Source organism: Heterodontus francisci, chromosome 6 (assembly GCF_036365525.1).
Source record: "Heterodontus francisci isolate sHetFra1 chromosome 6, sHetFra1.hap1, whole genome shotgun sequence".
NCBI lineage: Eukaryota > Metazoa > Chordata > Chondrichthyes > Heterodontiformes > Heterodontidae > Heterodontus > Heterodontus francisci.
This window is the reverse complement of record NC_090376.1, coordinates 24,288,181-24,309,794: the sequence shown is the minus strand read 5'-3', so window position 1 is coordinate 24,309,794 and position 21,614 is coordinate 24,288,181. Positions and strand designations below refer to the sequence as shown.

General features: G+C 45.7%; 1 protein-coding gene across 4 annotated transcripts in view; it reads left to right on the top strand.

The window, feature by feature from the left end:
- Positions 1-21,614, top strand: part of LOC137371185 (von Willebrand factor A domain-containing protein 3B-like) — a 293,943-nt gene that overhangs the window by 253,929 nt on the left and 18,400 nt on the right. For 3 of the 4 annotated variants that reach the window (XM_068033287.1, XM_068033286.1, XM_068033288.1), the window contains 2 exons: positions 15,446-15,565; positions 18,418-18,539. In XM_068033287.1, the coding sequence (XP_067889388.1) occupies positions 15,446-15,565; positions 18,418-18,539 (242 nt within the window). Of the gene's footprint in view, positions 1-15,445; positions 15,566-18,417; positions 18,540-18,903; positions 19,446-21,614 lie in introns of those variants that run through there. The other variant, XM_068033289.1, reaches the window with a different exon arrangement.

The window sequence follows — 21,614 nt, the reverse complement described above, 5'->3', positions numbered from 1 at the left end:
GAAGATAGCTTGAAGAATGGCTGTTTTCATTCATGTGTGCATTCCCAAGCTGCTGTTTTGCAGAAAGGCATTTGACAAGGTCCCGCATGGCAGACTGATCAGAAAAATGAAAGCCCAGGGGATACAAGGGAATGTGACAGATTGGATCCAAAATTGGCTCAATGACAGGAAACAAAGGGTTATTGTCGACGGATGTTTTTGCAAATGGAAAGTGGTTTCCAGTGGCATTCCACAGGGCTCAGTGCTGGGTCCCTTGTTGTTTGTGGTATATATTAATGATTTGGACTTAAATGTGGGAGGCATGATTGGGAAATTTGATGATGACACAGAAATTGACCGTGTAGTTGATAGTGAAGAGGATAGCTGTAGACTCCAGAATGATATCAATGGTTTGGTTGAGTGGGTGGAAAAGTGGCAAATGGAATTTAATTCAGAGAAGTGTGAGGTAGTGCATTTGGGGAGGGCAAACAAAGCAAGGGAATACACAATTAACGGGAGGATATTGAGAGAGGTAGAAGAGGTGAGAGACCTTGGAGTGCATGTCCATTAGTCCCTGAAGGTGGCAGGACAGGCAGATAAAGTGGTGAAGAAAGCATATGGAATGCTTTCCTTTATGACCGCATTTGTTGACAACGCGAACGGTAGGTGGCGCTGTTTTGGCACATGCGCAAATACAGCATGTGCCACGAAAACGTCACGGATTGCGACTGTAGCAGCTGCCAGGACTAAAGATGGCGCTGCTCAAAGAATCACACAGAGGCAGCCTAATGAACACGTGGCAGTATACAATGGCCCGAGTGAGAGAGCAGCGCGGGGGCCGGGGAGAGCAGCGTTGAGGGTGTCGGGGGTGGGGGGGGGGAGGAGGAGAGGGTGGGGGGGGAAGAGAGGAGAGGGTGGGGGGAAAGAGAGGAGAGGGTGGGGGGAAAGAGAGGAGAGGGTGGGGGGAAAGAGAGGAGAGGGTGGGGGGAAAGAGAGGAGAGGGAGGGGGAAAAGAGAGGAGAGGGAGGGGGAAAAGAGAGGAGAGGGAGGGGGAAAAGAGAGGAGAGGGAGGGGGAAAAGAGAGGGGGGGGAAAGAGAGGAGGGGGGGAAAGAGAGGAGGGGGGGAAGAGAGGAGAGGGGGGAAAGAGAGGAGAGGGGGGAAAGAGAGGAGAGGGGGAAAGAGAGGAGAGGGGGAAGAGAGGAGAGGGGGAAGAGAGGAGAGGGGAAAGAGAGGAGAGGGGGAAGAGAGGAGAGGAGAGGGGGGAAAGAGAGGAGGGGGGGAAAGAGAGGAGGGGAGGAGAGGGAGGGGGAAAGAGAGGAGAGGGGGGAAAAGAGAGGAGGGGGGGGAAGAGAGGAGAGGGGGGGAAAAGAGAGGAGAGGGGGGAAAAGAGAGGAGGGGGGGGGGGAAAGAGAGAAGAGGGGGGGAAAGAGAGGAGAGGGGGGGAAAGAGAGGAGAGGGGGGGAAAGAGAGGAGGGGGGAAAGGAGGGGGGGGAAAGAGAGGAGAGGGGGGAGGAAAAGAGAGGAGGGGGGGAGGAAAAGAGAGGAGAGGGGGGGAGGAAAAGAGAGGAGAGGAGGGGGGGAAGAGAGGAGGGGGGGAAAAGAGAGGAGAGAGGAGGGGGGGAAAAGAGAGGAGGGAGGGGGGGGAGAAAAGAGAGGAGGGAGGGGGGGGAGAAAAGAGAGGAGGGTGGGGGGGGAGAAAGAGAGGAGGGAGGGGGGAAGAGAGGAAGGAGGGGGGGAAGAGAGGAGGGAGGGGGGAAAAGAGAGGAGGGGGGAAAGAGAGGAGGGAGGGGGGGAAAGAGAGGAGGGGGGGAGAAAGAGAGGAGGGGGAAGAGAGGAGGGATGGAGGGGAAGAGAGGAGGGATGAGGGGAAAAGAGAGGAGGGGGGAAAGAGAGGAGGGAGGGGGGGAAAGAGAGGAGGAGGGGGGGAAGAGGAGGGAGGGGGGAAAGAGAGGAGGGAGGGGGGAAAGTAGAGGAGGGAGGGGGGAAAGTAGAGGAGGGAGGGGGGGAAGAGAGGAGGGAGGGGGGGAAGAGAGGAGGGGGGGAAGAGAGGAGGGGGGGAAGAGAGGAGAGAGGGGGGGAAAGAGAGGAGGGGGGAAGAGAGGAGAGGAGAGGAGGGGGGCAAGAGAGGAGAGGGGGGGAAAGAGAGGAGGGGGGGAAAGAGAGGAGAGGGGGGGGAAAGAGAGGAGAGGGGGGGGGAAAGAGAGGAGAGGAGGGGGGAAAGAGAGGAGGGGGAAAGAGAGGAGGGGGGGAAAGAGAGAAGAGGGGGGAGGAAAAGAGAGGAGGGGGGGAGAAAGAGAGGAAGGAGGGGGGAGAAAGAGAGGAAGGAGGGGGGGAAAGAGAGGAGGGAGGGGGGGGAAGAGAGGAGGGAGGGGGGGGAAGAGAGGAAGGAGGGGGGGGAAAGAGAGGAGGGGGGGAAGAGAGGAGGGGGGGAAGAGAGGAGGGAGGGGGGGAAAGAGAGGGGGGGAAAGAGAGGAGGGGGGGAAAGAGGAGGGAGGGGAGGGAAATAGAGGAGGGAGGGGGAGGGAAAAGAGAGGAGGGGGGAAAGAGAGGAGGGAGGGGGGGAAAAGAGAGGAGGGGGGGGGGAAGAGAGGAGGGGGGGAATAGAGGAGTGGGGGGGAAGAGAGGGAGGGGTGGGGGTGAAGGGCGGGAGTGGGGGGGTGGGGGAGAGTGGGGGGGGGGAACAGCGGAGCGGAAGAGGAGTGCCTTTTTCTGTGCATGCGGCAGAAAAACAACAGCAAAAGACTTACCGGCCAGTCCCTGGACCCGGCGACACCGAGGTCTTCGCACACTCGCTCCCCGCAACTCTCTACAGCCTCTCGCATCCGGCCCTCTCCATTCAGCCGTTCCCTCCAGCTGCGGATGCCCAATCCAGTTGCTTCTCACCTACTACTCCACAGTACTTCAGGCATTGCAACTGTCTGGTCCCTGCATTTTGCTTGCTCCCTCTCCCCACCCCTCCCTGCTCTCCCCACCCCTCCCCCCTCTCCATCCACCCCCCTACCTCCACCCCTCCCCCCTCTCCATCTACCCCCCTACCTCCACCCCTCCCTCTACCCCCCTACCTCCACCCCTCCCTCTACCCCCCTACCTCCACCCCTCCCTCTACCCCCCTACCTCCACCCCTCCACCACAGTTGAATATCTGAAGTGCAGTTGCAAAGTCGGGGAAATAGCATGCAAAACAAAGCCTCAACAATTCTGGGGTTAATTATTGAGAACTTTTATTAAGTTCATTAAGCATCCGAGGAACTGCTGTGCATGGATACGAGTGTTGTGTTTCCAGCATTCCCGTTAGACAGGCCGAGTCTCTGCTATGCACAGCTAAAGAGATTGTTCCTGGAGAGCCTTGTGGTGAATGAACGCTTGGCTCTCTATTCCACTACTGTATTGTCCATGTGAAGAAGGCAAAGTCACAAGAGTCTGAGCTCAGTCTATTCTTGTTGAATGTTCCCCAAACGCATCCCAATGTGCACTCCCAATTCATCCATAAATGCAATGTTCCTTTCCACATCGTGACCAGCTCCGCAGCATGATCCAGTTGCCTTCGTTGCTTGAATGCTGACCTTAAGTCTCAAGGATTGTTTTCTCGACGGCATGTTTTACATGAAAAGAAATAAAGCAAATCAGAGTCAGAGCTTGCCTCCCTCCATCCACTGAAATTACTGTTGTGCACACCTTTTTAAGTTCTGCAGTGAAGGCACCAATTGATAACGTCGCCAATGAAGCACTTATTACCCACCTCAGATGCAGGAATCAGCACATCCTTGCGTCCTCTCCTGCACTGCCTCCTTTGCTTGAATGCCGTCCTTAAGTGTCAAGGATTGTTTTCTCAAGGGCACGTTTTACATGAAAGGAAATAAGGAAAGAACATCAGTGTCAGAGCTTCCCTCCCTCCAATGAAATTACTGTTGAGCATACTTTGTGTTCTGCGGTAAAGGCATGTACTGATAACACCGCCAATGAATCACTTAGTACCCACCTCAGCTGTAGGAGGCAGGATGATGTTACTGCCCCTATCTCGTGATGGTTCAATGCTGCTCTCAGGGAAAACAGGAATGATGTGAGGGTGCTGGAAAAGAAGCACATTTCTTTTGGGCTATGAACATAAAGCTGGCCATTTAGCCCAGCAGTTCCCTGCTAGTGGTTATGTTACTCGTGCGTCTTCCCATCCATTCCCATTTAATCCTGCCTACTACTATCACCAGTTGTGTTCACAGCAAGAGCATTCACATTTCTGCTACCACTGGACACGGCATGCTTGTTTCTTTTAGTGCTCAGTCTCTTCTTGCTGAATGTTCCCCAAGTGCTTGACCCCTTTGGACGCCCTCTCTGCTTGACAGGCAGCAGCTGGCAATTGCGGAGTCTCACAAGGCTCTGCAGTGTTGTTTCAAAGGCGGATGGGGAAACAGGTGGCTGTGTGCCCATGAGTACTGCTCTGATGGGTGTAGGAGCAGGTAACTGTGTGCCCATGTGCACTGCTCTGATGGGTGTAGGAACAGTTAACTGTGTGTCCATGTGCACTGTTCTGATGGGTGTAGGAGCAGGTAACTGTGTGTCCATGTGCACTGCCCTGATGGGTGCAGGAACAGGTAACTGTGTAACTGAGCAGCAAGGAGAGGGTACCGCAGGTAGGGGAAGTGGAGCTTTGAACAGGCAGGAATATGTATGTTCCATCAGATCATTAGGCCAGGGGGTGAGACGCTCAGGATCCAGGGTTTGTGACACGTTACTGATGTCCAGCGCGTGGCCACCTTCATCCGAAGGTGCTTCCGGGCAATTGTTGGGCATAGTAAATGGCTCCATCTCATCAGCCAGTCCTTGCTGCCAGCGGAGAGTCTGTTGCCGCAGCCAGTCCAGTCTCCTCACGGGAAACATGAGATGAGATAAGAAATACAGAATGCACTCCATTAAAACGTTACAAAAACGAAAGTGACCGTTAAGACGGTAGGTTGCAGCACATGTACTGCCTGCACACAGCAACTCACAACAGGGACTGGAGAACATGCGGTGGCCCAGACAATGGAAATGTTTTCAGAGCAGCTTACAAAGGCAGAGCAACTTACCTTGGAACAATCTCCTGTGTCAAATAAAAAGTCTCCAAAACGAATAAATAATTCAGATAAAATGCGAGAAAATGCCTGACGAAACCTCTCCTCCTTCCACTTTCAAAAAGTTGCGCCGAAGCTTTGACGCATGCGCAGAGGCCAACCTGGCGCGTTGCCCGAGGAAGACGACGTAACGTGATGACGTCATCTGCGCATGCGCAAAACGGTCCTGGCAAGTCGGACCGCAGCGCATGCGCAGAGATCAGGAGACCGTGTGCGCACCGCGTCAACTGCGCGTGCGCAAAGCGGTCCTGGCGAGCCGGACTGCAGCGTGTGCGCAGAGGGCATGAGACCGTCTGCGCATGTGCGCACCGCGGCGCATCCTGATGACGTCGGCGATGACGTAGCGTTGTCATGAATTACTTTGTTCCTTTATTGGCTGAGGTACAGAGTACAGAAGCAGGGATGTAATGCTGGAACTGTATAAAACACTGGTTAGGCCACAGCTGGAGTATTGCGTACAGTTCTGGTCACCACATCACAGAAAGGACGTAATTGCTCTGGAGAGAGTACAGAGGAGATTTACAAGAATGTTGCCAGGGCTTGAAAGTTGCAGCTATGAGGAAAGATTAGATTGGCTAGGGTTGTTTTCCTTAGAACAGAGGAGGCTGAGGGTGACTTAATTGAGGTGTACAAAATTATGAGGGGCCTATGTAGAGTAGACAGGAAGGACCTGTTTCCCTTAGCGGAGTGGTCAATTACCAGGGGGCACAGATTTAAGGTGATTGGTAGAAGGATTAGAGGGGATATGAGGAAAAACTGTTTCACCCAGAGGCTGGTGGGTGTCTGGAATTCACTGCCAGGAATGGTTTTGGAGGCAGAAACCCTCAACTCATTTAAATGGAACTTGGATCTGTACCTGAAGTTCTGTAGCCTGTAAGGCTATGGACCAGGTGCTGGAAGGTGGGATTAGATTGGTCGGCTAGTTTTTTTCGGCTGGCATAGACACGATGGGCTGAATGGCCTCCTTCTGTGCTGTAATTTTTCAATGGTTCTATGGTTCTAAATATTCAAGCCTAAGTTTTGGTTCCAATTCTAATTCCAGGCTATGTTTTGCTGTGAGTTAGAAACTGTTCCAGAAATGAGATCGGGGGTATTTTAACTTCTGGGACCTCATTTAAATCTTGTCAGTTGACTTCTAATCTGTTCCAACATTTTTTCCAGCGATTCTGAATTCCATTCACTATTGTCGATCATTGTTGCAGCTGCACTGTGATTGGCACTATTGAAATTGCACTCTCGCAAACCACATGTTTGAAAGCTGTGTGTTCCTGTATTTGCATTATCACTTAATTGATACTGGAGAAAAACACATTTTTCTCTCATTTTTAGATAAATGAGAAATGCAAGGCTCTGTATGTTCTTTTTTGCATTATGACCATCTGATCCAAAATTTAATAGTATTGAGATTTGCCTTGGTGAAAATTACGATCATATCCTAATGTCCATTTTGATTTGTGCTCCAGGCTGGTTTCTGAGGCTATTCATTTGGGAGAGAGCTTTTGTGATGTCTATTAAACCAGTTCAGTGGAAATGGATATAGAGAAATTGCAGATTATATGAATAATGAGGACCATTACTGGGTACTGTGTTGCTATTATTTGTCTGGGGAAAGGGGGAATTGAAAGAGTAATAAATAATCTGTATGGCCCTGAATCCAGAGTATTTATACGAGACGATTTGCCAAGTTGAATGATATCTTAATGGAACAAAATAATCTGATAGCAACATTGCTTATTGTAGTAAAGTGCGCAATCCTCTACCACCTGCGCTCAAGACATCTCAGAGACAGAATTTGCCCACAAATGTAGTGAATTAAGAGATGGCTTTGACTTAAACCAAGGGAATATTAAAGTCTGAAGCCTGATGTTCTTAAAATATTGAAATAGTAAGTAATCATGACAACGCTGACTTGTTGGCCCTCTCCTATTTCATTGTCAAATTAACCCAGATGCAATAATTCCTTTATATCATCTTTTTTTGCGTTATCAGTGAATCCACTTTACAACGGAATTGTATACTACTAGATATTATATTTTGTATGTTCTCAAACTCTTCAGTGAACGGAACTTAAGATTTGTATATTTATTGTTTGATGTCATCTCCAGATTTATGATGATTCATTAGAAGAATTTCTTTTGTCCAGTAGTTGTAAAATGGAATGGTTGGAAAAATACTAGAAAACATTTTTTTTTAATTCATAGTAGTGCATTTGATTAACCTTGGTACTTCCTGACCTGAGTGTGTTTGTAGACAAAATGACATAACCTACAATTAATTGAGCCTTTTATCTGGTAATGTTAATACTTGTGAGAAAGTCCATTCTAAAAAACAGTACTGCAGTAGATAATGAGGCAGCATTTATTGTGCTTTTGCTATATTCTTTTACAGTACATACCATTCAGCTAATCTGTCATTACAGACTGTAACTAAGGTAACAGCCATTGCTACTGATTTTTTTATTCGTTCACAGGATGTGGGTGTTGCTGGCTGGCCAGCATTTATTGCCCATCCCTAATAACTCTTGAGAAGGTGGTGGTGACCTGCCTTCTTGAACCGTTGCAATCCTTGGGGTGTAGGTACACCAACAGTGCTGTTAGGAAGGGAGTTCCAGGAGTTTGACCCATCGACAGTGAAGGAACGGTGATATATTTCCAAGTCAGGATGGTGTGTGGCTTGGAGGGATACTTGCAGATGGTGGTGTTCCCATGCATCTGCTGTCCTTGTCCTTCTAGGTGGTAGAGGCTGCGAGTTCGGAAGGTGCTGTCTAAGGAGCCTTGGTGAGTTTCTGCAGTGCATCTTGTAGATGGTTCACGCTGCTGCCACTGTGCATTGGTGTTGAAGGTGGTGGATGGGATGCCAATCAAGCAGGCTGCTTTGTCTGGATGGTATCAAACTTTTTGAGTCTTGTTGGAGCTGCACCCATCCAGAGAAGTGGAGAATATTTCTTTATGATTTGACTGAAAATTTGCAATCACCCAAACGTCTGGTCGTTACCGATGTTGATTGTAGGCCTGGATCTGGAGATGACTGGTCTCCGTCCTTTTTCACCTGACTGCAGTACGCACATTCCGATGTTGCCCTTTCTTATAGTGTTCCAGTCATGCTGTCCCATACCAGGCTGTAGTATCAGTTATCAGCCTGCTGAGCTGCCTGGTCTTTCATACCTATTTATCTTTGTCTTTTCAATCTCCTGGGCTAAGCAGAATTGCAAGGTCATAGACAACTCCTCATCTCCTCCCCTGCTGTCTACGCAACATAAAGATAATGTGATTTCCATCATGGCGATGGGCGCTTAGCTCATGGCATTGTTCAGATGTTAATGTGCCTTCCATTCTTGCCAGGAACTGATTGCAATACATAAATTCTGTTAACTTATTCCATTGTCCAGTTGTTAATGTCCTTCCAGCTGAGTAAGATTTTCAGTTAACCTATTCCTCCTGTGCATCGAGGTTAACTGTTTCATGTCCTTTAACTGTGACTGAGATTTGACCAAAGAAGTCTGCAGCAAAGCATCCGTCCACCTAAAACTTTCCAAAGTTTGATGTCAGTGAACCAGGAAAAAGGAAAAACAGGTCTGCATCATCTTAAAATCTTCCTCCAGGGATCAGACAAGTTTTTACAATGAACTCTTTCTAAAACTATCAAAACTAAATGCATGCTATCTTTTAATCTCTCTTCTCTTTTGTGTGTGTGTGTGTGTGAAATTGCAAATATTTTTGGGTATTGTTTCATAAAAAAACATTTTCTTTAAATCTACAAGAAAACCTGTCCTTTGTCTGTCTATTCACCATTAAAATGCTCAAGGGTTAAAAAACAATTCTAGTAAAAACACACTGTCTTCAATCATTTGAGAGATGAAAAGTGGAAACCACCCCTTCATTTCCCACCTGTCCGTAACAGGTGCCTATGTGGCCCGTGACAACTGGACCCTCCCACTCCAAGTTCCTCTCCAGCCCCGAGGAGATGTCCTTAACCCTGGCACTGGGCAGGCAACACTCAGGGCACGTTCTCTTGGCTGCATAGAACAGTGTCTATCCCCCTAACTATACTGTCCCCTATTACTATTACATTCATTTTTACTCCCCCCACTTGAGTGGCCCTCTGTACCACAGTGCTGTGGTCAGTTTGCTCTTCCTCCCTACAGTCCCTGCTCTCGTCCAAACAGGCTGCAAGAACCTCAAACCTGTTGGACAAGTGCAAGGGCTGAGGCTCCTCCATTGCTACCTTCTGGATCTCAATATCTGCCTCACACATAGTCACACCCTCCTGTACCTGACCACAGACCAAATTTGAAGTACCTAAGGGGTGTAACTGTCTCCTGGAATAAAGTATCCAGGTAACTTTCTCCCTCCCTGATGCTTCGCAGTGTCTGAATCTCAGACTCCAGTTCATCAACTCTGAGCTGAAGTTCCTCGAGCTGAAGTTACCTACTGCAGATGTGGTTGCAATGGATCACACAGGTATCCACTAGCTCCCTCATGCTACAGCTGCAATACATCACATTCCCTGCTATCTTTATTGTATTTTGAACACTTGATGCTTACTGCTGGAGAAAGAATTGTATTGTTTGTTTTTAAAAAAACAATGTGAGAGGATATTCGGATCTGATTATTTAATGATGAGACAGGGTAAGAAGTTATCCTGGGAAATGCTACCAAAGACGCCTAACAAAGAAGTTGTATTCCTTTTGTATTGCTGAAAATAGAAACATTTTGTTGAAGCTTTTTGTCTCGCACTCATCAGGATAATTCACAAGAATACCAATGTAAGGGATGCAACAAATTTATACTGTATGAGAAGAGAGTGCCGACTGGTTGGCAAGTGGACTCTGATTGGTAGATGCATTGCCATGGAGAAAGCACCGGTTTATGGTGACTGACAGTTAACTGCCAAGCTTTGTTTAAACCAGGTGGCTTGACTCTGATTGGTCAAGGCATTGCCCTGAGGAATGAACCAGCGAATGGCTGTCACTTATTTTGTTTAGCTGAAACAGGTGCAATGTGTGTGCATGTTCTTTATGTCTGCTAAGAACAGGGCTCTGTGTATTAATATATTTAGCTTCTAGTATGCGCAAATGCAAGGTACAGGCCATACTCAACCAGCCTGTGCTTGCAAAACTCAAAACACAGTGTCCAATATTAGATGTGATTCTGCGATTGGACAACATTTGCTAAATAATCCTCAGTGTTCTAAGAATTACACTGACAGCCAATTTAAGATTGCCAGTCAGGCTCACAGTGCGGTGTATTTGCACGTACTGGAAACTACATATATTGATACATAGGACTCTGTTCTTTGCAGACAGGACGAACATATACACATATTGCACCTATTCCAGCTAAATAAGATAAGTGACAGCCATTCACTGGTTCATTCCTCAGGGCAATGCCTTGACCAATCAGAGTCAAGCTGCCTGGTTTAAATTTCAAACAAAGCTTGGCAGTTAACTGTCAGTCACCGTAAACTGGTACATTCTCCATTTCAACACCTCTACCAATAAGAGTCCACTTGCCAACCAATCAGCACTCTTTTCTCATACAGTATAAATTTGTTGCTTTCCCTTACATTGGTATTGTTGCAGATTGTCCTGATGAGTGCAAGACAAAAAGCTTCAACAAAATGTCTCTATTTTCAGCAATACTCGAGTTTTGTACTACCAAACAACTATTTGTATTCCTTTGATTTTATTGTGTCAGCTGTTACTCAGTTGGTAGCACACTGGCCTTTGAGTCAGAAAGTTGTGGATTCAAGTCTCACTCCAGAGACTTAGCACAAAAATCTACGCTGACACTCCAGGGCTGTACTGAGGGAGTACTGCACTGTCAGAGGTGCCATCTTCTGGATGAGATATTGAACCATTCACCCTCTCAGGCAGACATAAAAGATTCCAGGGCACGATTTTGAAGAAAAGCAGGGGAGTTATCCTGGTGTCCTGGCCAATATTTATCTCTCAATCAATGTCACTAAAATAACAGATTATCTGGTCATTATCACATTGCTGTTTAGGGGAATTTCCTTTGCACATATTGGCTGCCGTGTTTCCGACATTACAACAGTGACTTCACTTCAAAAATACTTCAATGTCTCTAAAGATATTTGGGACATCCTGAGGTTGTGAAAGGTGCTATGTAAATAGATGCAAGTCTTTCTTTTTCTTTGGCTTGCATTCCATTCGTGCGCAGGCGATTCTCCTTTTGCTATGTTGGCTGAGTGGCAGAGATTGCATCTTCCCTGCGGTATTCTCTTCTTCCCCTTTCTAAGGACTTACTTGCACCATGTTCCTTCTGCAGCCATGAGTTGGAGCAGGCAACCTCCTCCCATGCTTCTATCAACACCAATCTGAAATCCGTTCAGTCCGCAAGCATGACCCCGAGTTTCTGGTAACCTGCCATTTTATTTCTCTCACTGATATCTCTGTCCTCAGCCTACTACAGTGTTCCAGGGAGGTTCAATGCAAGCTTGAGGAACAGCAACTCATCTTTCGATTAGGCACTTTACAGCCTTCTGGACTCAGCATTGAGTTCAACAATCTCAGACTGTACTCTCTGCCCCCAATTCTGTTTCCTTTTCTTTGCATGTTTCAGTCTTAAACTTGTTTTCTTATGTTTTGCTTTTGGACGTTTTGCAGTTGTTTATTATTCTGCCATTCACCCCTCCTCTGGACACATCTTTGTCTCTTTACCTGTCCCATTATCACTCTTTTTGGCCCTGCAGCACCAACTCTTTTGTCATTTAATGTCTCCTGTCTTCCACCCTATCAGAGACCTTCCCTTTTGTTCTTTTTCCACTCTCTCCCATTTGACCTACTTCAAAGCTATTATATGTCTAACTTTTTCCAGTTCTGATGAAGAGTCATCGATCTGAAATGTTTGCTCTGTTTCTCTTTCCACAGATACTGCCAGATCTGCTAAATATTTCCACCATTTTCTGTTTTTATTGCAGATTTCCCTTTCTCCCTGTTGAAACCAGTGGTTTATTTCCATTTGAAAAAATATTTTTGTTTAAATTTACATTTTGCTCAGATATATTTGGGGAGGCCTGATAAAATGCCTCCTAGGTCATCATACAGAAAGAACCTACAGTTTCCCATCACAGTTTCTTAAATGTTGCCAGGGAGGGTTGTGGGGTGGGGGGGGGGGGGGGTGGGGAGAGTCATTTTTTTTATTCATTCACAGAATCTTAGAATCACAGAAAGTTTAAGGCACAGAAAGAGACCACTTGGCCCATTGTGTCTGTGCCTACCGAAAAACGATCCACCCATTCTAATCCCACCTACGAGCATTTGGTTTGTAGTCCTGCAGATTACAGCACTTAAGGTGCATATCCAGACTCCTTTTGAATGAGCTGAGGGTTTCTGCCTCAATTACCCTTTCAGGCAGTGAGTTCCAGACCCCTACCACCCTCTGGGTGAAAACATTTTTCCTCAACTTCCCTCTAATTTTTCTACCCATCACTTTAAATCTATGCCCCTAGTCACTGACCTCTCTGCTAAGGTGTAGAGGCCCTTCACCTCCATTCTATCCAGGCCCCTTAAAATTTTGTACATTTCAATCAGATCTCCTCTCAGCCTTGCCTGTTCCAAGGAGAACAACCCCAGCCTATCCAATCTTTCCACATAGCTGCATTTTTCCAGTCCTGGCAACATCCTCTATACCCTCTCTAATGCAATTACATCCTTTCTGTAATGAGGTGACCAGAACTGCACACAGTACTCAAGTTGTGGCCTAACCAATGAGTTATACAGTTCCAGCATAATCTCCCTGCTCTTATATTCTATACCTTGGCTAATAAAGGAAAGGATTCCATATGCCTTCTTAACCACCTTATTGACCTGTCCTGCTACCTTCAGGGATCTGTGGACATTCACTCCAAGGTCCCTCACTTCCTCTACACTTCTCAGTATTTTACCATTAATTGTGTATTCCTTTGCCTTGTTTGACCTCCCCAAATGCATCACTTCACACTTCTCCAGGTTGAATTCCATTTGCACTTTTCTGCCCATCTGATCAATATCTTCATCAATATCTTCCTGCAGCCAGTTATCCTCCTCACTATTTACCACACGGCCATTTTTGTGTTGGCTGCAAACCTTGATCACACCCCCTACATTTACATCCAAATTGTAATAATATACCACAAAATCAGGGGATCCAGTACTGAGCCCTGCGGAACGCCACTGGAAACAGCCCTCCAGTCGCCAAAACACTCGTCAACAATTGTCCTTTTTTTCCTGCCACTGAGCCAATTTTGTATCCACCTTGCTGCATTTCCCTGGATTCCATGGGATTTTTTTTAAACCAGTCTATCATGTGGGACCTTGTCAGAAGCCTTGCTAAAATCCATGTAAACCACATCAACTGCACTACCCTCATCTATCTTCCTTGTTACTTCTTCAAAAAATTTGATCAAGTTGGTCAGACAAGATCTTCCCTTAACAAATCCATACTGACTATCCTTGATTAACCTGTGCCTTTCTAAGTGACAGGCACAGAATAGATTCCAATAATTTGCCCCCTACTGACTGGCCTGTAATTATTCGGTCTACCCCTTGCTCCCTTTTTAAACAGAGGTACAACGTTAGCAGTTCTCTAATCCTCGGGCACCACACCTGTATCCAGTGAGAACTGGAAAATGATGGTCAGACCATCTACTATTTCCTCTCTTGCTTCTTTTAACAGCCTGGGGTACATTTCATCCGGCCTTGGTAATTTATCAACTTTCAAGGATGCTAATCCTATTAATACTTCCTCTCTCCCTCTGTTTATCACATCCAATACTTCACACTCCTCCTTAACTACAATATCTGCATCGTCCTCCTCTTTTGTGAAGACAGACACAAAGTATTCATCAAGGACCATACCAACATCTTCCGCCCCTACACATAGGTTACCTTTCTGGTCTTTTATGGGCCCTACTCTCTCCTTAGTTATCCTCTTACTCTTAATGTATTGAAAAAACATCTTCAGGCTCACCTTGATTTTGCTTGCCAATATTATTTCATGCCCTCTCTTTGCTTTCCTAATTTCCTTTCTAATTTCACTTTCTATATTCCTCTTGGCTTTCTGTAGTATTGAGTTCTCAGTGTCCTTTCTGCCTTATCTTACCCTGTAAGCTCCTTGACATCCATAGGGCTCTAGATTTGGCCATCTCACCCTTTTTCTATGTGGGAACTTGTTTACGTTGAACCCCTTGAATCTCCCCTTTGAATGCCTTCCACTGCTCTGACACTGATTTACCTTCAAGTAGCTGTTTCCAGTCCACTTTCGCTAAATCACTCCCAGCTGAGTAAAATTGGCCTTGCTCCAATTGAGAACTCTAACTCCTGTTCTATCTCTGTCCTTTTCCATAATTATGTTAAAATTGACTGAATTATGATCACTACCACCAAAATACTCTCCCACTGCCACTCCTTCCACCCACCCATCTTCATTTCCTAAAACTAAGTCTAAAACTGCGCCCTCTCTTGTTGGACTTGCTACATACTGGCCAAAAAGGTTCTCCTGAATGCACCTCAAGAATTCTGCTCCCTCAATTCCTTTCATACTAAAACTATCCCAGTTAAAATTGGGGTAGTTAAAATCCCCTACTGTTACTGCCCTATTGTTCTCCACTTCTCAGAGATTTACCTACATATCCTCATTGGATGTGAGCATTGCTGCCAAGGGCAGCATTTATTGCCCATCCTTAATTGCCTTTGAGAAGCTGTCCTCTTGAATACAACTGAGTGTCTTGCTAGGCGATTTCAGAGGGCAATTAAGAGTCAAACACATTGCTGTGGGTCTGGAGTCACATATATGCAAGGCCAGGTAAGGATGGCAGATTTCCTTCCCTAAAGGACATTAGTGAGTCAGATCGGTTTTCACAACCATCCAGAAGTTTTATGGTCACCATTACTAATAGTAGCTTTTTATTCCAGATTTACTTAATTAATTGAATTTAAATTTGGTGGGATTTGAACTCATGTCTCCAGATCATTAACCAAGGCCTCTGGGTTACAAGTCCAGTAATATAACCACAATGCTACCATACCTCTCCAAAAGTTAGTTCCACGTGTTAATCACCTTTTCTGTGAAGAACTTCTTGACATCATTCCTGAATGAATTCATGAGGAGTCAATGTTGATGCACAGTTATAATGAAGAGTTGCACCCAAAGGTTAACTTGTCTTTTGCTTTCACTTGTGGATTGGCCTCCTTTGAATTTTCTGAAATTTCTGTTTTGGATTCTATATTTTTTGCTGTAATTTAATTCAATTTTACAACCATAGAAGATCACAGACATGTTAGAAAAGTTTTCTTCGGCAAAACTTGTAGGAGGTATTAGAAGTTTCACATTACTGCCATATTTATTGCTTTTCAGGCAAAGCCAGTGGGATTCCGATACCTGAAGATGCAGATTCTGCAAGACTAATCCTACCAAAACTGATCCTTGGACAGAATGTACTTGCTCAATGGTCACGTACAGGGTGGTATGACACTGGTAAGTGTTGCCTAGAAATGCCTCCCAGTTTACTTGTGTACTTTTGAAAGATTAGCATCAGGACAAGTGTCAGTAATTTGGCAGTCACTTTGCCAGGAAATATATCTTTGAAAATGATGACTTACACCAGGTAGATCTGGCTTTATCCATGCACAGATACCCGAACATCTCCAAACAAAGGTGAACATTATTTGTTTTAGCAGATGATCAATACAGTTGAAGTCTCCTCTCTTCAAAGGAAACTGAGATGGAAGATCTGTTGCCACCACTGGATGAGTGAATAACAGTACCATTGGGCATTTCATCAGAAACAATCCAATAATATGTCAAACTTTCAGTAGCATTGCATGAATGAAGGCATGCCAGGGTGATCATAAGCTAGCACAGCTTCATTGGCCAAATCCTCTATGCCATCTGCAGACCATGGCCCACCTACATCATGGGAATTGCCTTCTCAGGGTCTGGGTCAGTAGAGAGGCCGGTGTGGAGCTGTACCATTAGCTACAAGGACACCTGCAGCTACCATACAGCAAAGAGCTGGCATATACAGTTCCTGTAATTGTCAGGTGGAGCCTGAAATTTGAATCCGCCTCTTTGCGGACATGCCGCAATGCTGACATATAGAGATGGTGCTCTGGAGTTGTACAGAGGGCTACCCTCCTCCTAACCATTTCATGAAGCATTGTCAGCATTTCAACAGACGTCGAATGGAGTTGGGCGGTGGACTACTTGTCACTTGCCTCCAGACCTGTGCCAGCATAAGGCATTCAAGTATCAGTTTCTCTCACTTGAGAGCAGTCTTGCATCTGAGTTGGAAAACTATTGGTTTATGTCCTGCTCCAACACATAAACTCGGCTGATATTTCAGTGTAGTACTGATCTTCACTGAAGCAGGTGCAATCTTTTGGATCAGGAAGGAAAAAAAATTTATTATTTGTATTTATATAGCGTCTTTCACACTGTCAGGGCATTCCAAAGCGCTTTACAAAGTGATGAAGTGTAGTCAGTGATGTAGTGTAGGAATGAGAGTCTGAATGCCTGACCAGATGGAAGTAAAAATGTTTTTTGGCATTATTCATAGAAGAGGAGAGAGTTCTTCTGGTGTCCTGACTAAAATTCGTCACTGAACTAACATCACGGAAAACAAACTAATTGATCATTCATCTCACTTACCTTCTTGTTTGAACTTGCAAATGTTTTCAATTTTGGCACCTATTGGGGCATCTCTTTAATTGTCCCCTTTAAATTTCAATCCTTTTAAGTTTCATTTGCAAGCAATTGAACTCTATTGCTCCTAGTGTGTTTCTTACATCTGTCTGAGTCTGAACCTAAAACTGTGCTAATGAGGTGGCCATAAAAAAATTGGATGCAAACATAATGGCCCCGATATTTACTGAGATGCATATTTGGAGTAGGGGGGAGAGTTATGGATGGGAAACTGGAAGTGAGCGTTTCCCTGGGGCGCCCTGCAGTTTTAACTGCAGAGTACGTTTAATTTTTTTCTTCAGGTTTCTCACCTGATAGCCAGCCTGACTGGTAGACTGCCTGCCAGACAGGTAAACCTGTAGCCCAAGCAGGCAGCTGTTAATTCTAGTAGTGGAGAGGGTGAGGATGCAGGGAAATTGCAGGGATAGAGCATGGTCGGCAGTGGTGAGTTGGTGGTCACAGAGCGGTGGGGGCAGGATCATGGCTGGGGTCGGTAATCTTGGGCTTGGGAGAGATGGATGGGGGGTCTGAGCTTGCAGGGTACTTAGGGGAGACTGGGGGAGTTGGTGATTTTGAGGAGGAGAGAATTAGTTTTTGTGTGGGGTCAGGTGGGAGATTGGGGCTCGGAGATAGCGAAGGTGATGGGTTGGACAGATTGCTTTGGGGGGGAGAGGCATGGTGATGGTGGTGATTACACATCAGCTTCTTGGGCCAAGAGGAAACACTTCTGCTCCTCTTGGCCCACAAGCAGTGCTGTAAATCCAGCTCTTCTCACCACCTTTTACCTGCCGGGCTTCCCAAGACCAAGGGAACCCAGGCAACTAGAGTTAAAAGTGGAAACGCTGTAAAATAGAGGCCCACAGCCTCCTTAAAAGCTTTCAATGAGTGACTTGCCTCCTGAGAATGGGTTGGTCCCCACTGCCCACGCCCTCCACCCCACCAATCCCACCACCTTTAAAAATGGAAGTGGGTGGTTTCGAGGCAGATAGGTTCGGGTTTGAAATTTTAAAAATTTTAACTCTTGACCTGATCAAAACTCACCTGATTGCAAGAGTTAAAATTACTACAATTTCAGTCTGTCTAAAAGCCAATCAATAGTCATTTGGGTCTATATTACACAAAAAGCAGAAAATTGAGATGTTACATTCAGCTCAATATAAAACCCACTGACATGAAGCCTCAAATAGCAATAACAATAAAAACCTTAAAGTGGGAGAAAAATATTGTTTTGTGGTAAATCATCTGCTTTCCAACACTTCTTGTAGATTCTTATCATTTCTCATTTTCAGTTTGACCTTTGTAGCAGTAGCACATGATTTTTGACCAATAAAATATATCACACTAACTGATTTAAATATCTCCAGCCAGTAACTTTCCATTTTCTTTTGCAATGGCTGCTTACAGGTTTTGGTGATTTCAAATGCTCTTCATATTTAACGGTAGTTATGACCATTTGCTTGATATAGTAGAAAAGTAACAGTGAAAGCAACCACATTAGACTATTTAAAACAAAATATGTATTGAAATACATCAAGACTTGGGTAGAATCTTCACTGGTTATTAACATCCACTATCTGTTGCATGGTATTTTGATATTATCTGCACTTGTGAATTATTTTAGGCTGAATGCCACATATTTTCCTTAGGGTCTGTTATCCATGACTGTGGGGACCACAGTTACTTCATACAGAGCAGTGCAGGAGAGGTAGAAAGAATCTGGCGAGAGGATATCTTCACACATACCAATGATGTGGAAAATATAATACAGGTAAAGAAAATGCTGTTGTTATATCTGTGTTCTGGCGTTTTCCCAAGACATTCAAAGTTTGTATTTGATATTTTATATTAGCGATGAAGTGAGGCAGCCAAACAATATATTGCTCTTTCTACAGTTTTAAGTCATTTGCAACATATTATGGAATTCTACCTTTAACAGGACAATTAATTAACTCTAATGGTGACATGCCAGAATCTTTCTTGTGTCAGCCCCAGAAACAAGCTCTCAACGTTAGTTAAGTTCAATTTTTCACATTCGTTCTTTGCGACAAACATGCCAAAACTGCATTTAGTATGACTTGTCTTTCATGTCAACATAATCTTCTGTAATGGTCTTGCTCTCTTCATTCTAAAAGGATAGTGGCTGGAAACATTTGCATTCTAAGAGACAGTTGCCTGGAGAAGACAATGGAACTGCTCCCTGATTCAATTAACCAAATGGATTTTGATCAAAAGGCATTGAGGGTGTGAAGGTCAGCATTCCAGCCCCCTACTGAGGATATCTACCAAGATTGAAAGAATCCACAAAACACACAACCGGGCAGGTTATCCCGAAAAAAAGAGCTACTCTCATGACTGGCCTGCTGGCCCAGTTTTGGTTTGAATTGTGTTCACAGAACAGTTTGAGTCAGACTGCAATTTGAAGACAAAAGAGAAGGAATGTCTCTCCCTCTCTCACGAAAAGAAGAAACTGCAACTGTATTTCCAGAAGACAGAAAACCATCGAAACAAGTTTGCTAATGAGACGACAAGATTTAACTGCAACCCAAAGACTTTACATCAAACTCAAAAGACAGTAAATGAACTCCAGCTATTGCTTCAAACCTTTCACCTTGATTCTTTCTCCTTTTTTGTCTCTATCTGTGTGTGTGTTCATCACATATGCATGCTAGCGCGGTCGTGTCATGTATTTTTAGTAGTTTTAACCGAATTAGCGATTTAAGCTTAATAAATTTACACATTTCTTGTTTAAATCAAAGAAAGCCTGTCTAGTTGATTTCTTTGCCATTACGATTGGAGAGCAGTGAACAAGGATTAAAAATTAAACCCTGTTACGGTCAAACCAGGAAAAGGCTGAGAGGGAACACCTAGACCCCTTTCTACCTGGTCTTAACAGAAATTTGGGGGCTAGCATTCAGATTTGACTCACAGACAAACGAGAAATTGGAAGTGGGAAGTCAAATTGATTTGAATCAAAAAGAGAAAAGATTTCAGTACAGGTTTTCTTGTGGTTGTGTGTGCTAGAATACTAACATGTCTGTGACTGAAGCCAGTAACTCCCCAAGCCAGGGTGAAGTAACTTGGGATAAGTTAAAAGCACTGTCTATGAAAGTGTTGAGAAAAATGGCTGAGCAGTATGGGATCACTGTCCATGCCAAGGCTAGACAGTCTGAACTCCTAAGGCTAGTGGCCAACCATTTTTCCCTCGAATCAGAAGAAGCAAAATGCACATTCCAAACTAAATGTATAAATCAAATTATGCCATATTGCATACAAAAGTCAACTAATCACCCTTGTACATTCCCAGTGCCTATCTTCTCTGTGACATTCCTTGTCCTACCCACTGCTACCCCAGTGGCTGCCAATTGACGGATGGAAGACTGCTGACTTTCAGTTGCGGAGACTGCAAATAGCCTTGCAGGTCGAGAAGGCCCTGCTGCGGACTGCACCATCTCAGCACGGGTACAGGGGGGAGTGGAGGGGGCAGCAGTCCGGAATGACTGACTGGCAGGCAATAGCAAGAGCACTGGTGGAGTGACAGTGCTGGTAGGGCAAATGCTGTCATCCTGAGAGAGGACAGCATTTGTGCTCCATCGAGCCACTGCCACTCCACTGGAATGGTGCCTCAGCAATCCCAGTAATCTGTTGGAAAAAAGATTGCTGGACCACTTTGACACCCTGGTAATCCCTTTGAATCCTGGTATCCACAGCCATAATGGCAGCAGTCTGAGCTTCCACTGCAGCACTCAGACACTGCTTGTGCTGCAGTGGAAGCTGCAACATTGGCCATCAGATGCTGCATCATGGTTGGGTCCACAAGTGTGTTGACGGAGTTGGCCACCACTTCCACGCTAGAAAGGATGGGCTCCAAGGTCTGCACAAAGCCCTGTGCCAAGTTGGTGCTGGACGACTCCATGCTCTTTGACATTGAATGCAGGCTTTCTGGCTGGTTTCTCAATGTGCCAAGCATTCAGTTGTGTATATCCATTAGCCTTTTTCTGTAACCTGGCCTATCGAGGTCCTCATCTGAGTCCACTGCAGCCAAACACTCGCCCTCTGGTGAGCTGGCACCTGCGCTATCCTTGGCCCATGCTCTGACTGCACTTGTGCCCGGTGTCTCATCACATGCAGATACTGCCAGGATTCTATCCTCTAAGTTATCAGCAGTGTCAGTATCTGAGCTGGTGATTGCAAGTGTGAAATCGAGTGGTGGTATGTCTGCATCATCACTGTCTTCTTGGTCTTCCTCCACTGCCTGGACACGTTGCAGTTCTCGCAGAAAGTAAGAGGTGCATGCTTACACCAACTGTAGCTTGTAAGTCAGACGAGATTGTGGGATGAGGGGGAAGTGGGATGAGAGAAAGAGGATTAGGAATGTAAATACTGTCATTTTCATTGGATTCAGCCCTGCCTGTGGCCACGGCCTTAGCAATGCTTCTTCTGATAATGGCCAGCACCGTCTCCTTCATAAGGATTAAAAGATCCGGCGGCCTCTCCCCCTCCTGTTAGTTTGTTGTGCGCCACCTTTTCCTGCAAGAGAGAGTGAAGTGTGTCAGTGAGTGCAGTGCAATGGGCTGGATTTTGGGGGGCCTGAAGATGGCCCCGGATGAGGCCTCGAGGTGGACCTCGACGCCGTCAGGGCCCGGCCTGATATTGTCGGCAGCGGTGAGACCTTGTGGCGGCCCCCCCCCCCCCGCTGCTCGACAACAGGACCGCCATTTAAATATTTAAATATATTAACTTACCTGAATAAATGAGTCTCCTGTCGCCTCCTGATGTCCCGCCACGATCTTCACCCTGGTGGCCCGTCTAGGGAAACGAGGCACAACACTGATGGGGAGTAGGG